The following is a 21,634-nucleotide window of genomic DNA, read 5'->3' as shown; positions in this document are numbered from 1 at the left end:
TTTTGGCCATCTGATTTCTTCTATTAAGCATTATTTAGTTTCCTGTAACTGTATTTACTTCTCACATACCCTTAGGTCGAGTAACTCAGTTGCTCATTTTTTAAAGAAACATACGAGAACTATTGATGGTTTTTCTATGTGGATGGAGAATGTTCCACCACAAATTGCTGATGTATTTTTAGCCGATTTTTGCTGATTTCAGTTTTATATAAGTTGAAGGCAGATTCTCAAAATAATTATATATATATATATATATATATATATATATATATATATATATATATATATGTATGTATATAGATGGGAAGTACTATATTTAGTGACTAAATAAAGTTTCTTGTTTGGTAATAATTGTGGAGAATTTCAAAGCAAATATTTGTGACAACTTTTTCTTCTTCTTTTTCTTGGTTGCAAGCTAGCAAGAATATTTTTTAATCAATTTCCTGGAAAGGATTGCAGCTTTTTTTTATATGATTAGAAGATTCGGTGCCAACTGAAACCCACATCGATCATTACATTAATAATACATAAATACTAGACGAACTTTTTTGATTCTATTGGTCATTCAAGATGCTTATTATTATTGTTATTTAAAATCCAAAGTGTATTTGCTTTTACTTTTTATATTATTTTCGTAGTTAGAACAAACAAACTTTTGTTCGAATTTTGGGCAAGATTAGATGTTCAATGCATTATGCCAAGAATCTTATAGTTCACCGAATACCTCTTTGGTGTTCCTAACGAAGGCGATGATAATCTCCTCTTAGTGTAACACATAATATTTTGTTGATCGCAAATAAAGTTGATCTCTACCAAATAATATGCAACAAAATGTACAAGTCATTGACTAACTTTTTTTTTTTTCTACAGTTTACAAGAGGCAGGCCAAAATCTCCGGAGATGAGGGACCCCCTAATTAATATAACTAGTGGTGTACCAATGCGTGGTTGGAGATGAGGGTTTTAATCTTGCTTTTGATGAAAAATTTTTGTTATAGATATCAAGGTACAAATATTAATCAAGGCCAAGTCCAATCCTATTTAGTGAGCAAGCAAGGAAATCTAATTCACTTGTATTGTAAGTGTTGTAACCACCGCTTAATATATGATTATACTTTAGGATTCAGCCTATTATAAAAACCCATCAATGGGCACAAAATACTTCAAAATAAAAATGCAGCCATTAAAAGTTTTCTCTTGTAAATATAAGTATTTTAAGGTTGATCAAACTATGTTAGTTAATGTATTCTTTCTCTCTCTCTTTTTTTTTTTTTCGTTCGCTTTGTTCCAAAATCAATCTTGCCCAAGGTTATAAAAGATAACACACTAAGGTCCGACAACTCCAACCACTACCATTAGCACACCCCCTCCACACACACATACACACACAAAGCTTGCACCAAACACTAACTGCCATCGCTAAGCTATACCAAACCCTTTCTCTCTCTCTCTCTGTCTATTCTTGTCTCTTCATTACTATTCAAATATGACATGCCAGCTCCAATAGGCGGGGCATTGATTTCACTTTGAAGCTGACTTGTTCCTTGCCCCTCCTTGGATGGTTGAAATTATGATGGCTTGCATGATTTCAAATCATTCTAGTTTCTACGTCTGGGTTCACAACATGGTTGAACCACGTTTGCAAAAACCTTTTTATACCAATAAACATCTTGAATTTTTTTTTTTTTTTTGGAACTTTGGCAATACGTAATGATGACAACTGACACTTTGTTGATCATATAGTCGATCCCAAGCTAAAAAAGTGGTGTTTCTCCAAACTGTTCCCCATCCAACACTAATCACCTTTACTGTCATGTCGACCGGTATAGATAAAGAAAGATAATCTATATTAAATCTCCTCAACTGTCATATCGGGAAATATATCCTAAAAAGTGGTAGTTGATTTTTTATTATCTCCAAGAGTGGAGTATCCACTTCTATGATGGTGAAATTAGTTAATAAGTCTCTGTATATATGTGTAATACATCGTGCTAATACATTCACAATGACCAGCATTTAACACTAACATGTAGTATTCAATAGCACGGTTGTACTTAATCGGAATTTTCAGCCATGAAATCTTCGATAATTTGTATCACTCTCTCCGCCACTTCTGAAAATGGATGATCCGTGAAGAAAGCATGTTGCTTTCCTTCAAACTCTACGTACTCAATTTTCTTTCCCAACTCCTTCAACTTTTTTGCATAGTCCTCAACCCTGTCTTTCAAAATTTCATCGCTGCCTACCACCACCAACATTGCATTCAGGTTCAGGTCTGCTAGCTTGGGACTAGATGGACCAAATGGATTCATCAAGGGGTGGTCTTTAGTGCCTCCAATTGGAAGAGACAACCTCCAAAACCTGTTGTCAATAGGATCAAAAATAGCAATATTACTTTGTGCCCAAAAATAAGTTATGAAAATAAGCGGACTAAGTTTTTCTCCCAAACCAATATTAGATTAGACGAATCTCCTCCAACTTTTAACATAACCATTCTATTAACCACCCACTTGTACTTTAATCTTATTATTCTCAAATCATTTAAATAAGTCACAGAATTGTTAAATAGATCCAATATCTTAAAATGCACATAATTCATTATTAAAAATTAAGTAATGTGTTGAAGAAACTTTTCTCCAAATCAAAATTTTTTTTTTTTTTAAAGTGTCAAATATAAACCATAATGATAAAGGATTGAGAACAAGTCTCACCGATTTCTGTTACTTTTGCAAAAGGTATGTGTTAGAATTTGATTATTCAACTAATGATAGATCATGTCACAGCATTAATAGCTGTTTTTTGTCCCCTCACGAGTTACCACTTGTTCTCGGTATGATAGTGTTGTTAAAAATCAACACTAACTCTCTTGTCTCTTGAAATTTCTAAAGTTCCACTCAATTTGCTTCTCTCTAGAATTCTCTAGAAATTTCTAGAACTTCTCACACAATCTTTTTCTCTATAAATATCTAGAGTTTATCTCAACCTCTCTCTCATTCTCTAGAACATTCTCTTGGGTTCCGGATTTCTCTAGGAGATGTCCTTCTGGAATTATCTATGTAGAAGTGAAATTCAGCCACATGTTTATAGAATAGTTTAGAAGATTGGAAAATGACATTAATTTAATGCCAATAAAAAGGAAGATCTAGAAGCTTCAAGTTGGTTCCCTAACCAACATACACCTAGTATAAATAGATGTGGTGATGTGTGAAGTGAAGGTGAAGTAGAGTGTGTGAGACTCCTAGAGGTGTGAAGTGAGTGAGGGTCATAAAGTACCAAGTGAGAGGTGTGAAGTTATATGTAAGGTGAAGTGTGTGAGGTGAAGAGAAGTCAAGTGTGAGGTGAAGTAATAAATAGGTGTCTAGAGAGTTGGTGTGTGTCTTGTAAAAGCATTAGTGCTTGTTAAGTGTTGTAATTCAAAGAGTTGAGTTCTAAATAAAAGCTCTCTTGTTTAGTCTTTTGCTCAACAATCTAGTGTCAGAATTTCTGCTAACTCAAAAATCTAGTATCAGAGCGAGGCGGTCAGGGACCGTGTTTGTGGTGTTTAAGACAGTATTTTTGGAGGTGTTCATTTTGCTAGTGTACAGTCTGGGACTGTGAAGCTCGTGGTCTAGGACCAAGCTTATTTGGTAGAGTGAGAGATTTCACCAAGTTGTGATGGCGGACCTCCAAGCTGTCAGTAGCATTAGAAGGCTTAATAACCAGAATTACAACACATAGTCGACTTGTATGGAGTCATACTTGCAGGGGCAAGATTTGTGGGAGATCATGGCTAGTGGCAAAAGCACACCTCCTAAAAATGCCGAAGCTTTGCAGAAGTGAAAGATTAAAGCCGGGAAGGCTTTGTTTGCAATCAAGACAAGCATCGAGGAAGAGATGCTGGAGCACATCAGGTGAGTAAACACACCAAAGGAAGCGTGGGACACCTTTTCAACACTATTTTCAAAGAAGAATGATGTAAGGCTACAATTTTTTGAGAACGAGCTAATGTCGGTGGCACAACAAGATATGACGATCACACAATACTTCACCAAGGTAAAGTCTCTCTGCCGCGAAATCTCTAAATTAGATCCTCCATAAAATATTTTTGATTTAAGAATGAAAAGGATAATTATTCATGGGTTGAAACCCGAATATAGAAGTTTTGTAGGTTCCATTCAAGGTTGGCCTGTCCAACCATCATTAGTAGAATTGGAAAATTTGCTAGCTAACCAAGAAGAATTGGTCAAGCAAATGGTTAGGGTCTCACTAAAGAGGGATGAAGAGGCACTCTTTAGCGGTCACTATAAAGACCGGCCCAAGAAAAGATTTAATGCAGGTTCTAAGAATAGAACAATGAAGATAGAAAAAATAAGGAGAGCTCTCAAGATGGAGGAGCTCAAGGAAGTCGCGACAATAATAATCGACGATCCTCGAGGTGCAAAAATCATAATATCAAGTGTTTCAAGTGTGAAAAAACAGGTCACTTTGCTCGAGATTGTCAATTCAAGTGGAGAGTGGCTCAAGGAAATACATCGATGTTCAGCAACCTAGAAGATGATAGTGAAGGAGAATGGACTGTTGAATTGTGTTTAGCTATGATAGAGCCAATTGAAGAAGCAGTAGAAGAGGAAGCAATGCTACCAGTTTCAACGAAAATTGAAGAGAAAATGCCTGTGAGCATGGGAGAGCAATCTAGGAAAGATCAGTTCACAGTAACTAATGAGTTACAATCTTTTGAAGATGAAGGTGAGCTAGGGTCCAAAGAAGTAACCCATCCTTGGCAAACTAGTGTTCACCATAGGACACTAGAGGAGGATCGACCAAGAATTGAAGAAGAGATTCGCGCATTAAAGCAGGTGCCAAAGCCCAAGGATGTGAAACCCATTTCTTCTAAATGGGTGTATAAAGTCAAGACCCACGCATAGGGATTGGTAGAAAGATACAAGGCTCGTCAAGTAGCTCAAGGATTCTCTCAATAATATGAGCTAGACTATGATGAAACATTTAGCCCAGTGGCAAAGATCACCACCATACGTGTCCTCTTAGCACTTGCGATGAGTAAATCTTGGAAGTTATGGCAAATGGATGATGTAAAAAATGCTTTCCTGCATGGAGAGTTGGAACAAGAAGTTTACATGGAGCAACCAAAGAGATTTGAGAGCAAAGCCTAGCCAGACACTGTCTGCAAGCTACGAAGAACACTTTACGGGTTGAAACAAGCACCGAGGGAATGGTACAATGGCGAAATTATGAGAGAGTCAGTGTTGAGGGGAAGTGTTAAAAATCAACACTAACTCTCTTGTCTCTAGAAATTTCTAGAGTTCCACTCAATTTGCTTCTCTCTAGAATTCTCTAGAAATTTCTAGAACTTCTCACACAATCTATTTCTCTAGAAATATCTAGAATTTATCTCAACCTCTCTCTCATTCTTTAGAACATTCTCTTGGTTCCGGATTTCTCTAGGAGATGTCCTTCTAGAATCATCATGTAGAAGTGAAATTCAGCCACATGTTTGTAGAATAATTTAGAAGGTTGGAGAATGGCATTAATTTAATGCCAATAAAAAGGAAGATCTAGAAGCTTCAAGTTGGTTCCCTAAACAACATACACCTAGTATAAATAGATGTGGTGATGTCTGAAGTGAAGGTGAAGTAGAGTGTGTGAGACTCCTAGAGGTGTGAAGTGAGTGAGGGTCATAAAGCACCAAGTGAGAGGTGTGAAATTGTATGTAAGGTGAAGTGTGTGTGAGGTGAAGAGAAGTCAAGCGTGAGGTGAAGTAAATAGATGTTTAGAGAGTTGGTGTGTGTCTTGTAAAAGTATTAGTGTTTGTAAAGTGTTGTAAATCAAAGAATCAGAGCTTCCGCTAACTCAACAAGTGTACTAATGTTTTTTATATGAAATTGTAATATATGCAGAATAGCACCCTATAGCGTTTACTTAATGCTTGGTGGATCCTTGCGTCAATAACGATCACATTGATACATATATAGCCAAATAATAATAATAATAATAATAATAATAATAACAACAACAACATTGATTGTTTATACAATCCCCCTGGCCTGTAATGGTTTCCACCTATTCGACCAACAAGAGAATTAAAAAACTAGGTACTTTTTTTTAATTAATTCCCACTAGTTGAAAAAAGGAAACCGAAAAGATTGGTGTGACCATTAATTTATAATCAGCTGTCAAGGACAATGTAAAAGGAGAAAGATTGCCCTATCTCTTGATCAGTTGGCTGTTTTACGTATGTTCTATTTAACAACAATCTCAGATGCTTCCAAGGAATTTGATTAGAACTAGCTTGGTAAAGAATAAGCACTTAATCCAAATGCCGCACAGGGTTTTAGAATAGATCGTGATTAAAATACTTGATGTTTGACACATGGATGGGGAAAATTGATGTTTTTAGAGAGAAATTAAAAAAAAAAAAATGGTAAAACCCCACTTCTCACACCCAACAAAAATTTGGTTGCTCTTTATTATTTTATAAATATAAATAAAAATCCCATGAAGATTTTTTAAAATCATTAAGTTATACGAAATTTTTCTTACAATACAAATAAGACCAGCATTTAATATATATATATATATATATATATATATATATATATATATATATATATATATATATATATATTGTTACCTATGACTCTATGACAATAACATTATGTTAACTAGTATGTACGGTTATATTTATAAATAATGTACATTATGTTAACTAGTATGTACGATTATATTTAAAAATAATTACTATCAGTAGATACATATCAAGCATCCATACCTAATTTTAATATTTTTTTTTTTTGAACTTTTGCCAATTCTTAGAAAGAAAATCTTGTAAAGATATCATTTACTAAAGAATACAAATTATATAGAGTTTATTTGGGATCTGTTTATTTTTCTAAAACTGAAAATTTTTTGTTGAAAGTACTGTAGATAAAAGTAAAAATTAGCTGAAATAGTATAGTGGGACCCATAAATAGTATCAAAAAGTAACGTAGATCCTATGAATAGTAACAAAAATAAGTTGAATAGTAAATAAATTGGCAAAAAATAAGCTATCCAAACGCAACCTTATTCTTGATTGTTTTAATTCAGTAAGAAAAAAGAATTTAGTTGTTTAATTTATTTATATTAGTTTTTAATTTTTGAACATGATTGTTTTTTTGTGATAAAATGAATCTAGTTAATTTTATTTCATTTTTCACATAAATTATGAAAATTTTAATTAATATGGTAATATATTCAAATTAATTAAAGACAGCATTTTAATTTAGATATTCTTGTAAAATAATGTCGCATACTTAATACACACTCTATTAACCATATGTCAAGGACAACTCTCATATGAAGTAGTTATAAACCATGCATCATATATAAATATGTCATGTTCATCAAAAAAATATACAAATATGTCATGTTAATTAGATTAACTCACAATCTAACTTCATAATCAAGTATTCAGCAGCAGCAACACAAAACAAAATAAATAAATAAAATCAAGTTCCATCTTTCAAAAAAGAAGTTATGTGGATTTTGTTATTATTAAACTAATATGTAGTCTTCTTTCAAAAAAAGAAAAGAAAAACTAATATGTAGTTTAGTTATTGTCAGAAAAATGTGCAAACTGTTTCTTGTTGGAAGAAGATCAGAGAGTCATTGATTTTCAGATAGCATATGTTATACATAGCATATTGGCAATATTGAGTACTAGCACCATACCTGTTATACATGTCCAAATTCCAAAATACTTCACATGGCCTCTCTTCCTCGGACCTAGTCTTCACACTCCCACCAAAAAATGGAGACAAGAGCACATAACCTCTCACCCGAACTGGCTCCAATTCAACCAAACCCATACCAAGCCTAAGTGCTACATGGTGAGCCACGTTCCCACCAGAAGAGTCACCCATTACAAAAACCCTATCAAAGTCCACAACCCCATCACCCAACCACGTATCACAACCAATGTCGCCATGCATGGCTAGGGTTTGTAACCATTTTAGAGAACTTATAGCATCATCTATGGCTGCCGGAAGCCTATGCTCCGGTGCAAGCCTATAGTCCGGTGCAACTACGAGGACTCCAAGCCCGGATGCAAGGCGGTGACATATGTTGTGAAAGTTGGGGAAAGTTCGTGACCCGAAGCAAAAACCACCCGCATGAATGTAATATAAGACAGGAAGCTTGGTGAGTGAAGCCAATGTGGGCTTGTAAAGGCGTAGGTGAAGATTGTGGTGCTTGTCAAACACGTAGTCTTTCCAAAGAACGGAGCCATCATCAATGATAGGGATGTTAAAGTTTATGTTGGTTGAGCGTGAAATAGAGCCATCGCTATAGAGCTTCAAGAGACCAAAGCAATCTTCAACTACATGAGGAAGAGAACCCATCCCTCTATAGCTCTATTAATTTCTCTCTAACGTATGTGATAACTTTTGTGGTTTGGCAAAGGAGCTATATATTAAAGAAAAGGGTGAATTGAAAGGGATATATTCAAAAACTACGTACACTTGAATTAACTGAACATGTGTTTTGTCCCCATGTTTAATAATCTTTTAGTGGAAAAGCATGATTGTGGCTATTAATTGAACCTATTATCTATATTTTAGGCACCGGGTAATGGTCATGACCCAACATGAAGAATTCATTTTTGAACTATTAACAGCTAAAATTTTATTGTCATTGATTTCAATATTCTTTGAGCTTGACTTGACCGAGTCCTTGTATCATGCATGTTTCCAGAAACATACCTTAAAAGTGGTTGGGCTATAAGATTCATTTGATTCTATTTCATGAAAAATGGACCTTGGAAAGGTTGGTCAAAAATTTTGGTCTTCAAAAAAACAGTGCTACTTCGTCTTTTTCCCTTTGTCCCATGTATTTCGTTTGTCAATGTGGTTGTGAAGTCTCCATTCACATCTTCTGATTAATAAATATTCTAAGATCAAAATGGGAGAACAGCAAATGCATGTTTATTTTGGTCTCTCTAATTTTGGGGGTAAGTTTCTTTTTATGTTTCACATTATAATTTTTGGAATATAAATTCCATTTCTTATTTTTTGTATTTCACTTTATACTCTATCAATCTTTTTTTTTTTAAATAATTAATATGTCGCTAATACAGCAATTCAAACTCTTTTTCTCTAAATCCTCAAGCACTTTGTGTATAAAGAAATGTTAATTCAACCATAAGGCACTTCATCAATATTCTTGGTATGTCATGTGATTTTTTTTTATATTATAAATTTTAATTATCTTATAAAGAAATTAATCAAATAAATACATATCAAGTTGTGATTTATGAAATATATCCTATAAAGTAGAACATAAAAAGTACCATAAAGAATTTATATTCATTATTCTTTATACCCTGCCAGAACAATTTTTGCAAAACTATGGGCTATCAAAATACTAATCTCAAAAATAGACAAAACCCATAAAGGGTGTGGCTTCTGTCCAGTGCACTGAGACACTGGACTGAAGCTGCGCCCACCCATAAATATTAAGCATCCAACCTAAGCCCAAACTCCATTGGTACAACCCACAAATTCACTAACCCAAGCCCATGAAGTCCAATGCAAATCCATCTAGAATTCCTAGCCGGGCCAAGATCTAAGCTTACTCTTTCTTCGTATTTTATGGACCAAGCCCACGCATGAAGAGGAAGACCAACAAGAGGGAAAATTAAGGAAAGATGGATTAGAGGGCAAAAAAATTATTTCGCACACTAGAAAAGCTTACTGAATGGTCTCCCATTGGACTTAGAAAATTGACAAGACTAATGAGCCCACACCGATTGCAATATGCAACACATGGCCACTCACTCATTCCTGGAAAAATCAAATATCTGCTTTTTTCTTTTTTCTTTTTTTTGAGAAACATATCTGCTTAATTAAAACACGCTATCTTTCGTACTTCGTATGTACGACGAGGTACTTTTCTTTCGGATTTAGTGTTATAACTTCTTATTTATCAAAATTTGATGTTTACATGTTTAATAGCACATATTTGCGAAATTTTGATACTACTAGAGTGTCACGAGACTAGTTACAAAAAATAAACACTAAAATAACATTAAAATCTTATGTTTTTATGTGGATTTGTTTATTTTTTGAAACTAGCCTCGTGATACTTTTGATTGTATTAGTAGTTTGTAAATGTGCAATATTAAGCACGTAAACCTCAAATTTTGATAAATAAAAAATTATGACACTTAAAAAAAATGTTAGTTGTAAGGACACAATTCGAACCCCTAACTCACAATCAAAAGGGAAAGGGCTTGAAATGTCTTTTTACAATAAATTTGTAGAAAGTGGACTTAAAATCTAGGTTCTAAAGATGATTTAGACAACAAAGAAAGATGAGTTTTGGACCTAATGGCATAAACAAAGAATTGTTTGTATGAATATGAATGAAAACCCCTCCTCAGACATAATCCGAAGATAATTTATAATACTGCTTCTCAAGATAGATTACAATTGTGTATAGTCAAGTCTACAATCTCCTCTTTCTTTCTTTTCTTTTTTCAATCCCCTCCTATTACCGAAGGTCTCTTCTTTCTTTTATACTCCCTCCTTCTTCCCCTTCTCATCTTCCACCTCATGGTTAAATCGCTGATTTTAGATATTTGTCCCATCCATTTTCCCTGAAGTCTGTGGAGACAGGGGCCAAGTTTCAAACTTGATGTTCAGATCCCATTTCTCCATTAATACGGCCAGAATATCAGTTGCAGAGTCTTTAATGCGAGGGCGGTAACAGCTTTACCTTAGATATTTCACTGCCCTTTCTCTTATCCTCTACGTGTACCGTATCTTCCCTAAAGCACAGGAACTTCTATAACATAACTTGGGAATATCAAACAACCCTTCTAATACCTCGGCTTCACTAGCCAAGGACACAATCTTCCTCGGACATACTTATTCAAACATTATCACTTCTTTACCTAGTATTTTCTTTATGAGTTAACATTCACACATCCTTAGATCACTTGATGTCCTCGGATTGGGTTTTTAACCCAAAAGATATTCTTGGGCCACCCTTCATAAATTACTGGGCCCAGTGACCCTACAATAGCCCCTCAAGATTCTTATTTCTCTATTTCGGGATAAAAGGAGGATCTCGACATAATTAAAGTTCTGTTCAACACTTAATAAAATATCAATTTAAACGAGGTATGTGGTCTGAGGAGCCAGGCCTGACCAAGTTTCAGTTTGATGTTTAGAAAAATGAACTGAAGTGTCAATTTCTCCAAAGTAGATGGTCTGAGGACCAAACATAACTAAGGTTCTGTTCAACACTTAATAAAATATCAATTTAGACGAGGTATGTAGTCCGAAGAGTCAGGCATGACCAAGTTTCAATTTAATGTTTGGAAAAAGATGCTAATCAATAAAATACAATGTCAATAAAAATAAAAATAGCAGAAGTGCCTTTCACGTAATAATAATACCTTTGTAGGTTATTTACATTCCAGGGGCGTTGTACAGCATATTCATCTACATCTTCAAGATTATAAGCCCATATGCCCGCGACTGAGGTAATACGATAAGGTCCTTCCCAGTTAGGCCCCAGTTTTCCCCATGCTAGGTTTTTTGTAGTACCCAAAACTTTCGTCAACACCAAGTTTCTAGGTGCAAGAGGCCGTAGTTTTACATGAGAATCATACCCCTGCTTGAGTTTGTGTTGATAATAAGCTAGCTGAATCATGACATTCTCTCGTCGTTCTTCAACTAAGTCTAGACTTCTCTCCAATAGATTATTATTGCTACCTAGAGTGAAGGAGCTCATCCTTAGTGTTGGGAATCCAGTTTCTAGAGATATTACTGTCTTGGCTCCATAAGTCATGGAGATGGGTGTTTCTCCTGTAGACCCTCGTGGTGTAGTTCGATATGTCCACAAGACGTGTGACAATTCTTCCACCCATCTTCCCTTAGCATCATCTAACCTTTTCTTGAGCCCGTTTACTGTCATTTTATTGACCGCCTCGGCTTGCCCATTCCCTTGAGGATAAGCTGGAGTGGAATATCTATTCGTGATACCCAGATCACAACAGTATCTTTTAAAAGCCTTACTATCAAATTGTAGATCATTATCTGAAATGAGAGTATGAGGGATTCCAAACCTAGTGACAATGTTCTTCCATACAAACTTTTTTGCTTTCATGTCCCTGATATTTGATAATGGCTCAGCTTCAACCTACCTCCTATTCCCTGCTGCTTTTGGGAAAGGCCCAAAAATGTCCAAGCCCCACTGAGTAAAAGGCCAAGGAATAGATAGAGGATTAAGAACACCCTCTGGTTGATGTACGTTAGAAGCGAATCTTTGACATTTGTCACATTTCTTCGCATAATCCTGTGCTTCTCTCTGCATATTGGGCCACCAATACCCTTGAGTAAGAGCTCTATGAGCTAAAGACCTTCTTCCAATGTGGCTTCCGCAAGTTCCTTCATGCAACTCTTCTAAAAGTAACTCTGTTGCTTCTGGGTGGATACATAGCAAATATGGTCCTAAATAAAAGCGCTTATATAATTTCTGGTCCTCCAACGGCCAAAACCGAGGTGCTTTCCTACGTACCTTATCTGCTTCGGACCTTTCCCTGGGCAAGACATCATCTTTAAGGAATTCCACAATTGGATCCATCCAATTAGGCCCCATCCTAATTTGATGAACTCGGATAGCGTGATTACTCGTCCCCGTGGGTTTCCACAGATCTTCGACAAGGATAACCCGAGGTAGGCTTTGCGCCGAGGATGTTGCGAGTGTGGCCAAGGAATCAGCATGGGTATTCCCGCACTTGGATACATGTAATAAAGAAAAAGACTTAAATTTGGATTGTATATACTTGACCTGGGTTAGGTATCATTGCATTCTTGAATCTCTTGCCTCTAACTTCCCTTCCACTTGGCCTACCACAAATTGTGAATCCGAGAACATTTGTACCATCCTTCCTCCCATTTTATGAACCATGTTCATTCCGGCGAGGAAAGCTTCATACTCTGCCTCATTATTAGTGGCCGAGAACCCCAATCTCAAGGATTTCTCAAAAGTAATTCCCTCAGGGGATACCAAAACTAGCCCCACACCAGATCCTCTTTGATTTGCTGCTCCATCAATGTACACCTTCCATAACGGAGGCTCTTTGCACGAAATCATGCCAACTGATTTGTCATCCATGCTTGATCCCTTAATATATTCTTTTAACGAGGGCTCAGCAAACTCCGCCACTAGATCCGCAATGACTTGCCCCTTTATAGAGGTGCGTGGCATATATTTGATATCAAAAGGCCCTAAAATAGTACCCCATTTGGCAATCCTTCCAGTGTAGTCTGCACTCCGAAGTATAGACTTAAGAGGGAGTTGAGTTAGGACAACAACTGTATGAGACTGGAAATAATAGGGAAGTCTTCGTGTAGCGTGCACCACTACCAGGATTACTTTCTCCAACAGTAAATAATTCACCTCAGCCTCATGTAGAGACTTGCTCACATAATAAACTGGCCTTTGTACATTATCATCATCCCATATAAGTACTAGACTAACTGCATGATTAGCTACTGCAATATACGCGAATAGAACTTCATCAATTTCTGGTCGAGACATAACGGGTGGTCGTGAGAGATATTCTATAAGTTGTTGAAAAGCCACCGAACACTCCTTGGTCCATTCAAATCCCTTCCACTTATTCAACAACTGAAAGAAAGGTCTACACCTGTCCCCGGACCGAGAAATAAATCGGTTGAGGGCAGTAATCATTCTTGTCAGCCTCTGAACCTCTTTAGGATTCCAAGGTGGGTGTAAGTTGCTAATAGCTTTGACTTGGGCAGGATTAACCTCAATTCCCCGGTGAGTTACCATATAGCCCAGAAATTTTCCCAACCCTACACCAAAAGAACATTTAGAGGCATTGAGTCGCAATTTGTACTTTCATAGTGTTTGAAAAGTGTTGCTCAAGTCTTCCAGATGGGTGGAAACCGCCTTACTCTTTACCACCATGTCGTCCACATATACCTCAATAGTTTTTCTCAGCTGTGGCTCAAACATCCTAGTCATCATCCTTTGATAGGTACCCCTGCGTTCTTCAGACCGAAGGGCATTACCTTATAATGACAATTCCCTGTGGGAGTGATAAATGCAATTTTTTCCTGGTCCTCCACAGCTAAAGGTATCTGGTGATAACCATGGAAAGCATCCAAAAAACTCATCCGAGGATGCCCAACAGTAGCATCCACCAACTGAATAATCCAAGGTATTGAGAAAGAATCTTTGGGAAAAGCTTTGTTTAAATCTGTGAAGTTCACACAAACTCTCCACTTCCCATTTTTCTTTTTTACCACCACTGTATAAGCTAACCATTCGGGATAAAAAACTTCTTTGATAGCACCCGCCTTTTTGAGTTTGAGCACCTCCTTCTTAACAGCCTCAGAATGCTCCTTGGAGGAGAGCCGAGGTGGTTGCCTCCTTGGTACCACAGCTGGATTGACATTTAAATGATGACAAATAAAATTTGGATCAACCCCAGGGGCTTCGTAAGCATTCTATTTGAATATATCCATATTTTTCTTCAAAAACATAATCAGCTCTATCTTCTCCTCTTGTGGCAATTGAACTCCCACCTGAAAGAATTTCTTAGGGTCATCATCTATAAGAACCCTTTCCAGTTCTTCACATGCAGGTTCTTCTACCGATGGTACCTCGGTTGTGGCTAGAAACTTTGATTGCTACGACTTTCTGTTAGCCAAGGCTGAGGACTCCGGTTCAAGCTGACGCAGAATTGCAACCGTGACACACTGTCGAGCTACAGATTGACTTCCAAGAAATTCCATGACCTAATCTCCAGAAGGAAATTTAACCTTGACATGAAAGGTTGAGGAAACGGCACCCAAAGCATGCAACCAAGGTCTTGCCACAATAGTTGTATAGGGAGAATAGGCATCTACCACAATGAAATCTACGTTTACCACTTCTGGGTCTGATTGTACAGGCAGCCTAATTTGTCCCTTTGGTATGATAGCCTTTCCCTCAAAGCTTTTCAAGGGTGAATCATAAGCTGTAAGATCTTCAAGCTTTAACTTTAAGCCTTTAAACAGGTCAAGGTACATGATATCTACGCCACTCCCCTAATTGACCATCACTCTCCTCACATTGTAATCCCCTATCCTTAGGGTAACAACCAAGGCATCATCATGTGGTTGGATAGTTCCGATTTTATCCTCTTCCAAGAAACCCAAAACTGGTAGGGCATTCGCCTTAATCGTCTTCGGCTGATCCCTTGATTCCTCGGCCAGGGTCCGAGCCACAGACATCACTCTGGAAGGATTTGAGCTAGTACTTCCAGGTGCAGCGAAAATAACATTGATTGTACCCAGAGTAGGCCTTGGTGAAGTGCCATTATGGTTCGCCGCCCCTAAGTGGTTTCCTTGCCCATTAGGCTGATACATGAATTTTTTTAACTTTCCCTTTTTAACCAATTGCTCCAAATGGTTCCATAGAGTCCGACAATCCTCAGTGGTATGACCCCTCTCTTGGTGATAATGGCAATGAAGGTTTTGGTTGCGCCTTAAAGGGTTCCCTACCATTTTATTGGGCCATTTGAAGTATGACTCATGCTTGATTTTCTCCAACAGCCGTTGCACTGGTTCCTTGAAAACAGTGTTGACCACCTGTGGGATGGTAGGACCAGCTTGTCTAAAATAAATCTCTCCCAGGCTTGTTGTTGTTATATCTGTCCGACTTGAAATCCCTTATCTCCTAAGGGATGACTTTCGCCTTACCCTTTCCTTGCTGCTAATCTTCCTCAACCCTCTTGTACTCATCGATGCGATCCATGAGCCGACGGACGCTCCTGACAGGCTTCTTGGTCAATGACTTCCTCAAGTCATACTCCGAAGGTAGGCCGACCTTGAAGGTCCTTATTGCCACATCATCGAAGTCTCCATCAATCTCATTGAACATCTCCCAATACCTGTTTGAATACGTTCTCAGGGTTTCCCCTTCGCTCATGGCCATAGACAATAATGAGTCTAAAGGCCGAGGAATTCTACTGCATGTGATGAAACGAGAGCCAAATGCCCTAGTAAGTTTCTTGAAAGAATTGATAGAACCTACCCTCAAGCGATCAAACCACCTCATCGCCATGGGTCCTAGGCTAAAGGGAAATATCTTGCATATCGAAGTCTCATTCTTGGAGTGTACTGCCATCCTTTGGTTGAAATGACTCACATGCTCCACAGGATCCGTTCAGCCATTGTAAATAGTAAAGGCCGGTTGTGTGAAGCGCTGAGGTAGCCTTACTTCTTCCAACTTGTGTATGAAGGGTGACTTGGAGATTTGATGCAACGCCCTACCCATAGCATCATTTCCCAAGCCCCTAGAGGAATAGTTTTTACCCTGCCGCCCATGCAGGTTGTCTTCCTCGTAAGAGAAAGATTCATCTGGGGGAGTCCTAGACCTCTGCCAGTAATTGTCATCCCCAGAACCCTCTAAAGAGGGATCAGAGGCAAAAGGAGTTTGCCTTCGCCTTTCGTGACGCAACTTCCTTTTTAGGCTGTCAATTTCTTTCTGCATGGCTTTGGTATTTTCCTTATGAGGAACTCTGCTTCCCCCTCGTGAATGACTCCTACTTTTGGTAGTGTGCGTAGTATGTACACTACCTTCCTAGTCCTCTTCGTGCTCAAGATGTAAGGAGTTATCCTCATGTTGGGACCCTACAGACTCTGCACGGTGTTGTGGTCTTGAGCCCACCATGATGTTAAACCTGTTCAAACACTAGATTTCCCACAGACGGTGCCAATTGTAAGGATACAATTCGAACCCCTAACCCACAATCAGAAGGGAAATGGCCTGAAAGGTCTTTTTACAATAAATTTGTAGAGAGTGAGCTTGAAATCTAGGTTTTAAAGATGGTTTAGACAACAAAGAAAGATGGGCTTTGGACCTAATGACATAAATAAGGAATTGTTTGTATGAATATGAATGAAAACCCCTCATCAAACACAATTCGAGGACAATTTATAATACTGCTTCTCAAGATAGATTACAATTGTGAATAGTCAAGTCTACAATCTCCTCTTTCTTTCTTTTCTTTTTTCAATCCCCTCCTGTTACCGAAGGTTCCTTCTTTCCTTTATACTCCCTCCTTCTTCCCCTTCTCATCTTCCACCTCATGGTTAGACCGCTGATTTTAGATACTTGTCTCATCCATTTTCCTTGAAGTCTGTGGAGACAGGGGTCAAGTTTCAAACCTGATGTTCAGGTCCCATTTCTCCATTAATATGGCCAGAATATCAGTTGCAGAGTATTTAATGCGGGGTCGGTGGTAGTAGCTTTACCTTAGATATTCCACCGCCATTTTTCTTATCCTCCACGTGTACCGTATCTTCCCTAAAGCATAGGAACTTCTATAACATAACCTGGGGATATCAATCAACCCTTCTAATACCTCAGCTTCACTAGCCGAGGACACAATCTTCCTCGAACATACTTATTCAGACATTATCACTTCTTTACCTAGTATTTTCGTTATGAGTTAACATTCACACACCCTCGGATCACTTGATGTCCTCGAATTGGGCTTTTAGCCCAAAAGATATTCTTGGGCTACCCTTCATAAATTACTAGGCCCAATGACCCTACACTAGTGATTATTCATAATCATGTCTAATTATTCTATTCTTATCTTTGAACATAATATTGGATGTGGAGCCATACCATTAATTATGGATTTGGACACTTGATATTTGGCATATCAATATAAAATGAAAAATGTTTCCTTACAATTATCTCTTCATGATTTTTGGTTCTACTATGACTACCTACTTTGCCATAATTTTTATTACAAGTGATGACATGTATGATTATGTACCTGTTTGTTTAAGCTTTTAGAAGCCAAAACTCACTTTTTGAGAGCAAAAATGAAAGTCAGGTGTCTGGTAATGTTTCAAAACGTGTGTTCTCAAAAAAAGCTGCATTTTGAAATGCAAAGAATTGAGCCAAAACATGCGAGCAGGTTTGAGAAGTTTTTGCAAACGCAAAAGCGGTTTTGATCAATATTACTGTTGGAAATGCAAGAAATGACCCAAATTACCCTAATCTCACTAACCACAAAATACATTGAAAACTAAAAAGACAAACATAGAAAATAAGAGAAATTACCTGTGAAAATCAAGGTGAAGAAGTGCGTGGGTGTGAGTTGAGAGAGGTATTGAAGATTTTTGGCGAAATTAAGAGAAATAACCTGTAAAGATCAAGATGAAGAATGCGTGGATGTGAGCTGTGTGTGGTTGAATTTAGAGAAAAAGAAAAGAATAAAGAAGATCAAGGTGAAGAAGTGAGTGGGTGTGGGCTGTGTGGCTGAATGTGCGGAGGAAAGTAGAGAAAGAGAAAAAAGAAACGGTATGTTCTGGAACGAGAGTTGACGAATTCTAGAAGCTTGATCTTCGGTGTGTTCTAGCAAAGAAGAAAAGTATAAAGAAAAGTCAAAAGTGAAGATATGGAGAAGGTAAAGAATACGTGTGCGTGGAGGAGAAAAAAAGAGGGAAAAAATATATAAATAAATGTGTGGATGAAAGAAAAAGAGATAAAAGAGAAATATAAAAAAAAAAAAAAAATTAAAACTAAGAAATGCTACTATAATATTTTCACAATATTTTCATAATAAATCTTAAGTGGTGGGTTGTTACTAGCTAATACTAGTGAAAAAAATAATTTAAGTAGTGTGTTCAAATTAAAATCAGAAATAACTTACCACGTATGATTTGTTGTGAAAATATTGTAAAAATATTTTTACAAAAAATTTTAGTTAACAATAAATTATTATTATTGTTATTATTATTATTATTATTATTATTATTAAGTAGTTGATTTAAGTATGAAATAAACTTCTTTATATTTGCATTGTCCTTTTTGATAATTTACAACTCAAACCCCCTTATATATACATGGTAGATGAATGGTTTATTAAAAATCACATGTGAAGACCTGTGTTACATGACCACAATCATCAATTTCATATTTTAAAAAGAAATTTGCAGCATAAACTTAAAATGACGCATAATAATACAATATTGTTCATAAAACACTATTAAGAAAAATTTAGTGCACCTATGTTCATAAGAAACTTACCATCACACGTATTGTTTTTTTAGGCAATCATGGGTAGGGGGCCACGCAAGCAAATCCATTGGCCAAGAAATTCATTAAATTCTAAAAAAATAAAAATGTTATTGTAAGTGCACAATTGTACCTAGTCCCAAAAACAAGTGTTGGGCTTAGGCTCAATGAGCTTTATGCAATAAGATTTGTAGAGTATGAATTTGAAATCTAGGTTCGGGATGTTGGAAGTTTGATTAGTAGGCTAGAGTGTCACAATCTATGCAAGTGGTAAACAAGTACAACAAAGAAACCTCATCGGACGTAAGTCAAAGACGATTTGTATACATATACTCTCTCTCTGTGCCAAAGTTTACAACTCTTGGTTCCCGCTTACTCTCAATGGAAAATCTCGATCCCCTTTCTCTTTCCTCTCTTGTTTCCTTATATACTTCTCCTTTACTGGTTCATCCACGTGTCATACCAATATTCCCCTCTGGATACTTGTCCCATCCACCACCTTCTTGAAATCTTTCAAATAATAGCAGGGAGGCTGAATCCTCCTGTTCATAGGTCACTTCTCCATTAATGCGGCAAGGAAAGTAGATGTCCAGTCTTTAATGTGGATGTAGCAGCCTTTTTCTTAGATATTTCTCTCACGTCCTTGCTCTAGAGGGTGCTTGGATCACCTTCTTACCCATCAGTTTTTCCAGAATTCTGCCTTTAACCCATTTAGCAAGTCCCAGGGTCATCGCCGGACCCGTCCAAGGAGACATTCCTCCTCGGACTTTTACAGTGCAGACTGACTTGTGGGCCTGGAAGCCATGATCACAAATAGACTGGTACTTGCCAATCAGGCCCAAACCCCAAATGTTTATTCAGGAGTTTTGACCCCCCACAGTTATATCCCATATAAATAAAAATTAAAGTTGTAGTTCATTGCTTTTTTATATCGATCTCTCTCTTAAAAATTATCTACCAAAACCTATAAAGTAATTAAGAATTGGCAAATTAACAAAGAAAAACTCACAATTCACCAATGTCTTAAAAATAAACCTTCACAAGTGATTGTGCTTCTATTTACTTTTGTTTCACTATTTTCCCCCCTCAACACCCAAACAGATGCTCAATTAAAATTTTGAGAATATAATCCAACATGCAAAACCCATGAAAGTCCCTAAAAAAATCACAAACTTAGTCATCCATAAAAAGTAAAAATAAAAATCTAGGTGTCCCCAAATTCACAAAAAAAAAAAAAAAAAAAACGAAATTTAAACTCTAATCAATATAACCAATCTATTCAAACCTATTGTGTCTGAAATTTCAATTAAAAAGATTTTCAAATTTGAATCACATACACAAATCTAAATAATAACATCAATCAAAAGAAAAATCAAATGGGTACGTACAATTCAAAAGAAACTAACACCAAATAACTCATTCTCTACTTCTTCTCTAAGTGGGGTTGTAAACAATAGATGTCTTTGATTGTGCCATTCTTTTCGTTTTTCTTCATCGTTCAACTTTAATCAAAACAAATAACCCAAATACCTAATTCAAAGACAATCAATGCAAAATAACAAAACTTGAATCATATTTAAACACCAATTTTTATTGATTAAAAATACGTGCACTAGTATCACAACAAGCATGTTGCTGATAGCAATGAATCTTTTCAGTCATCAATCAAATACAATTAAATCATAGTAATTTTCTCCAAAAATTCCGTTCTCCATCAACTCTTCTGGATTTGGAACTGATATCATTAAATCCTTTAGAGATGAAACCATAAATACCTCCAACAATGTAGTCGTTGAACCATCCAAAAAACCCCATGAACCATGCCTACACCTTTTGTCTTTCTTGTTAGTAATTCTCTAGCACCAAATAACAATCTCTGACAATATCTTATCCCTTTCTTGTTGGAACCCCATATTGCTAAACATCAAAACTATCTTTACCATCCTATCTGGGTTCAACATTTTAGTTTCAAAAACTTCCCAAGGTAGACCAGAAACCTTCAGAAAACCTCGGTGGAACCAAATCCAGCTCACCGGCCCATAACTCTGCTATGGCTTTGAAGAACCCAAGTCTCACAACTAGGCCTGACTAATGACAAAAATCGGCCTTCAACACAAGTCATATTAGACATAATTTCTTTGTTTTTGTATTTCTTTTTTTAAATAAAAAAAATAGTCTATCAAAGTTTTAAAAAAGAAAACAGTATTTCATGACACACACAAAGCCTAAATAGGTCAACTTCAATTGAAAGATATTTTTATAATTAAAAAAAAGTTGGAAGATAGGGATAAAAAATTATACAATTAATATATATGATATATCAATAGTGAGCTAGGTTCTAGAATAGACCTTTCATTAACGAATTAATTCATTAACATTAAAAAAAGAGTTAATGTATTGATATGGTTTAATATTTAACATATTAATTTTTTTTAAAAGTGAGCTTCTTAATATTGAGGAACTATAAAGGTAGTTGACATGACAGCAAAGAGACATTTATATCACCTTCTTATCCTTGGAAGTATATATAGATGAGAAAGAGG

General features: G+C 36.5%; 1 protein-coding gene across 1 annotated transcript; it reads right to left on the bottom strand.

Moving 5' to 3' along the window:
• Nucleotides 1-1,953: 1,953 nt before the first annotated feature.
• Nucleotides 1,954-8,374, bottom strand: LOC142626789 (strigolactones hydrolase CXE15-like). The gene is made up of 2 exons (XM_075800494.1): nt 7,707-8,374; nt 1,954-2,360 (listed from the first exon to the last, which is right to left on the bottom strand). The coding sequence occupies exons 1-2, from the start codon at nt 8,372-8,374 to the stop codon at nt 2,054-2,056; spliced, it is 975 nt and encodes a 324-aa protein (XP_075656609.1). The 3' UTR covers nt 1,954-2,053.
• Nucleotides 8,375-21,634: the final 13,260 nt, after the last annotated feature.

Source organism: Castanea sativa, chromosome 3 (assembly GCF_040712315.1).
Source record: "Castanea sativa cultivar Marrone di Chiusa Pesio chromosome 3, ASM4071231v1".
Classification (NCBI taxonomy): Eukaryota; Viridiplantae; Streptophyta; class Magnoliopsida; order Fagales; family Fagaceae; genus Castanea; species Castanea sativa.
Note: the sequence above shows the minus strand (reverse complement) of the source record. Positions and strands in the feature narration are given on the sequence as shown.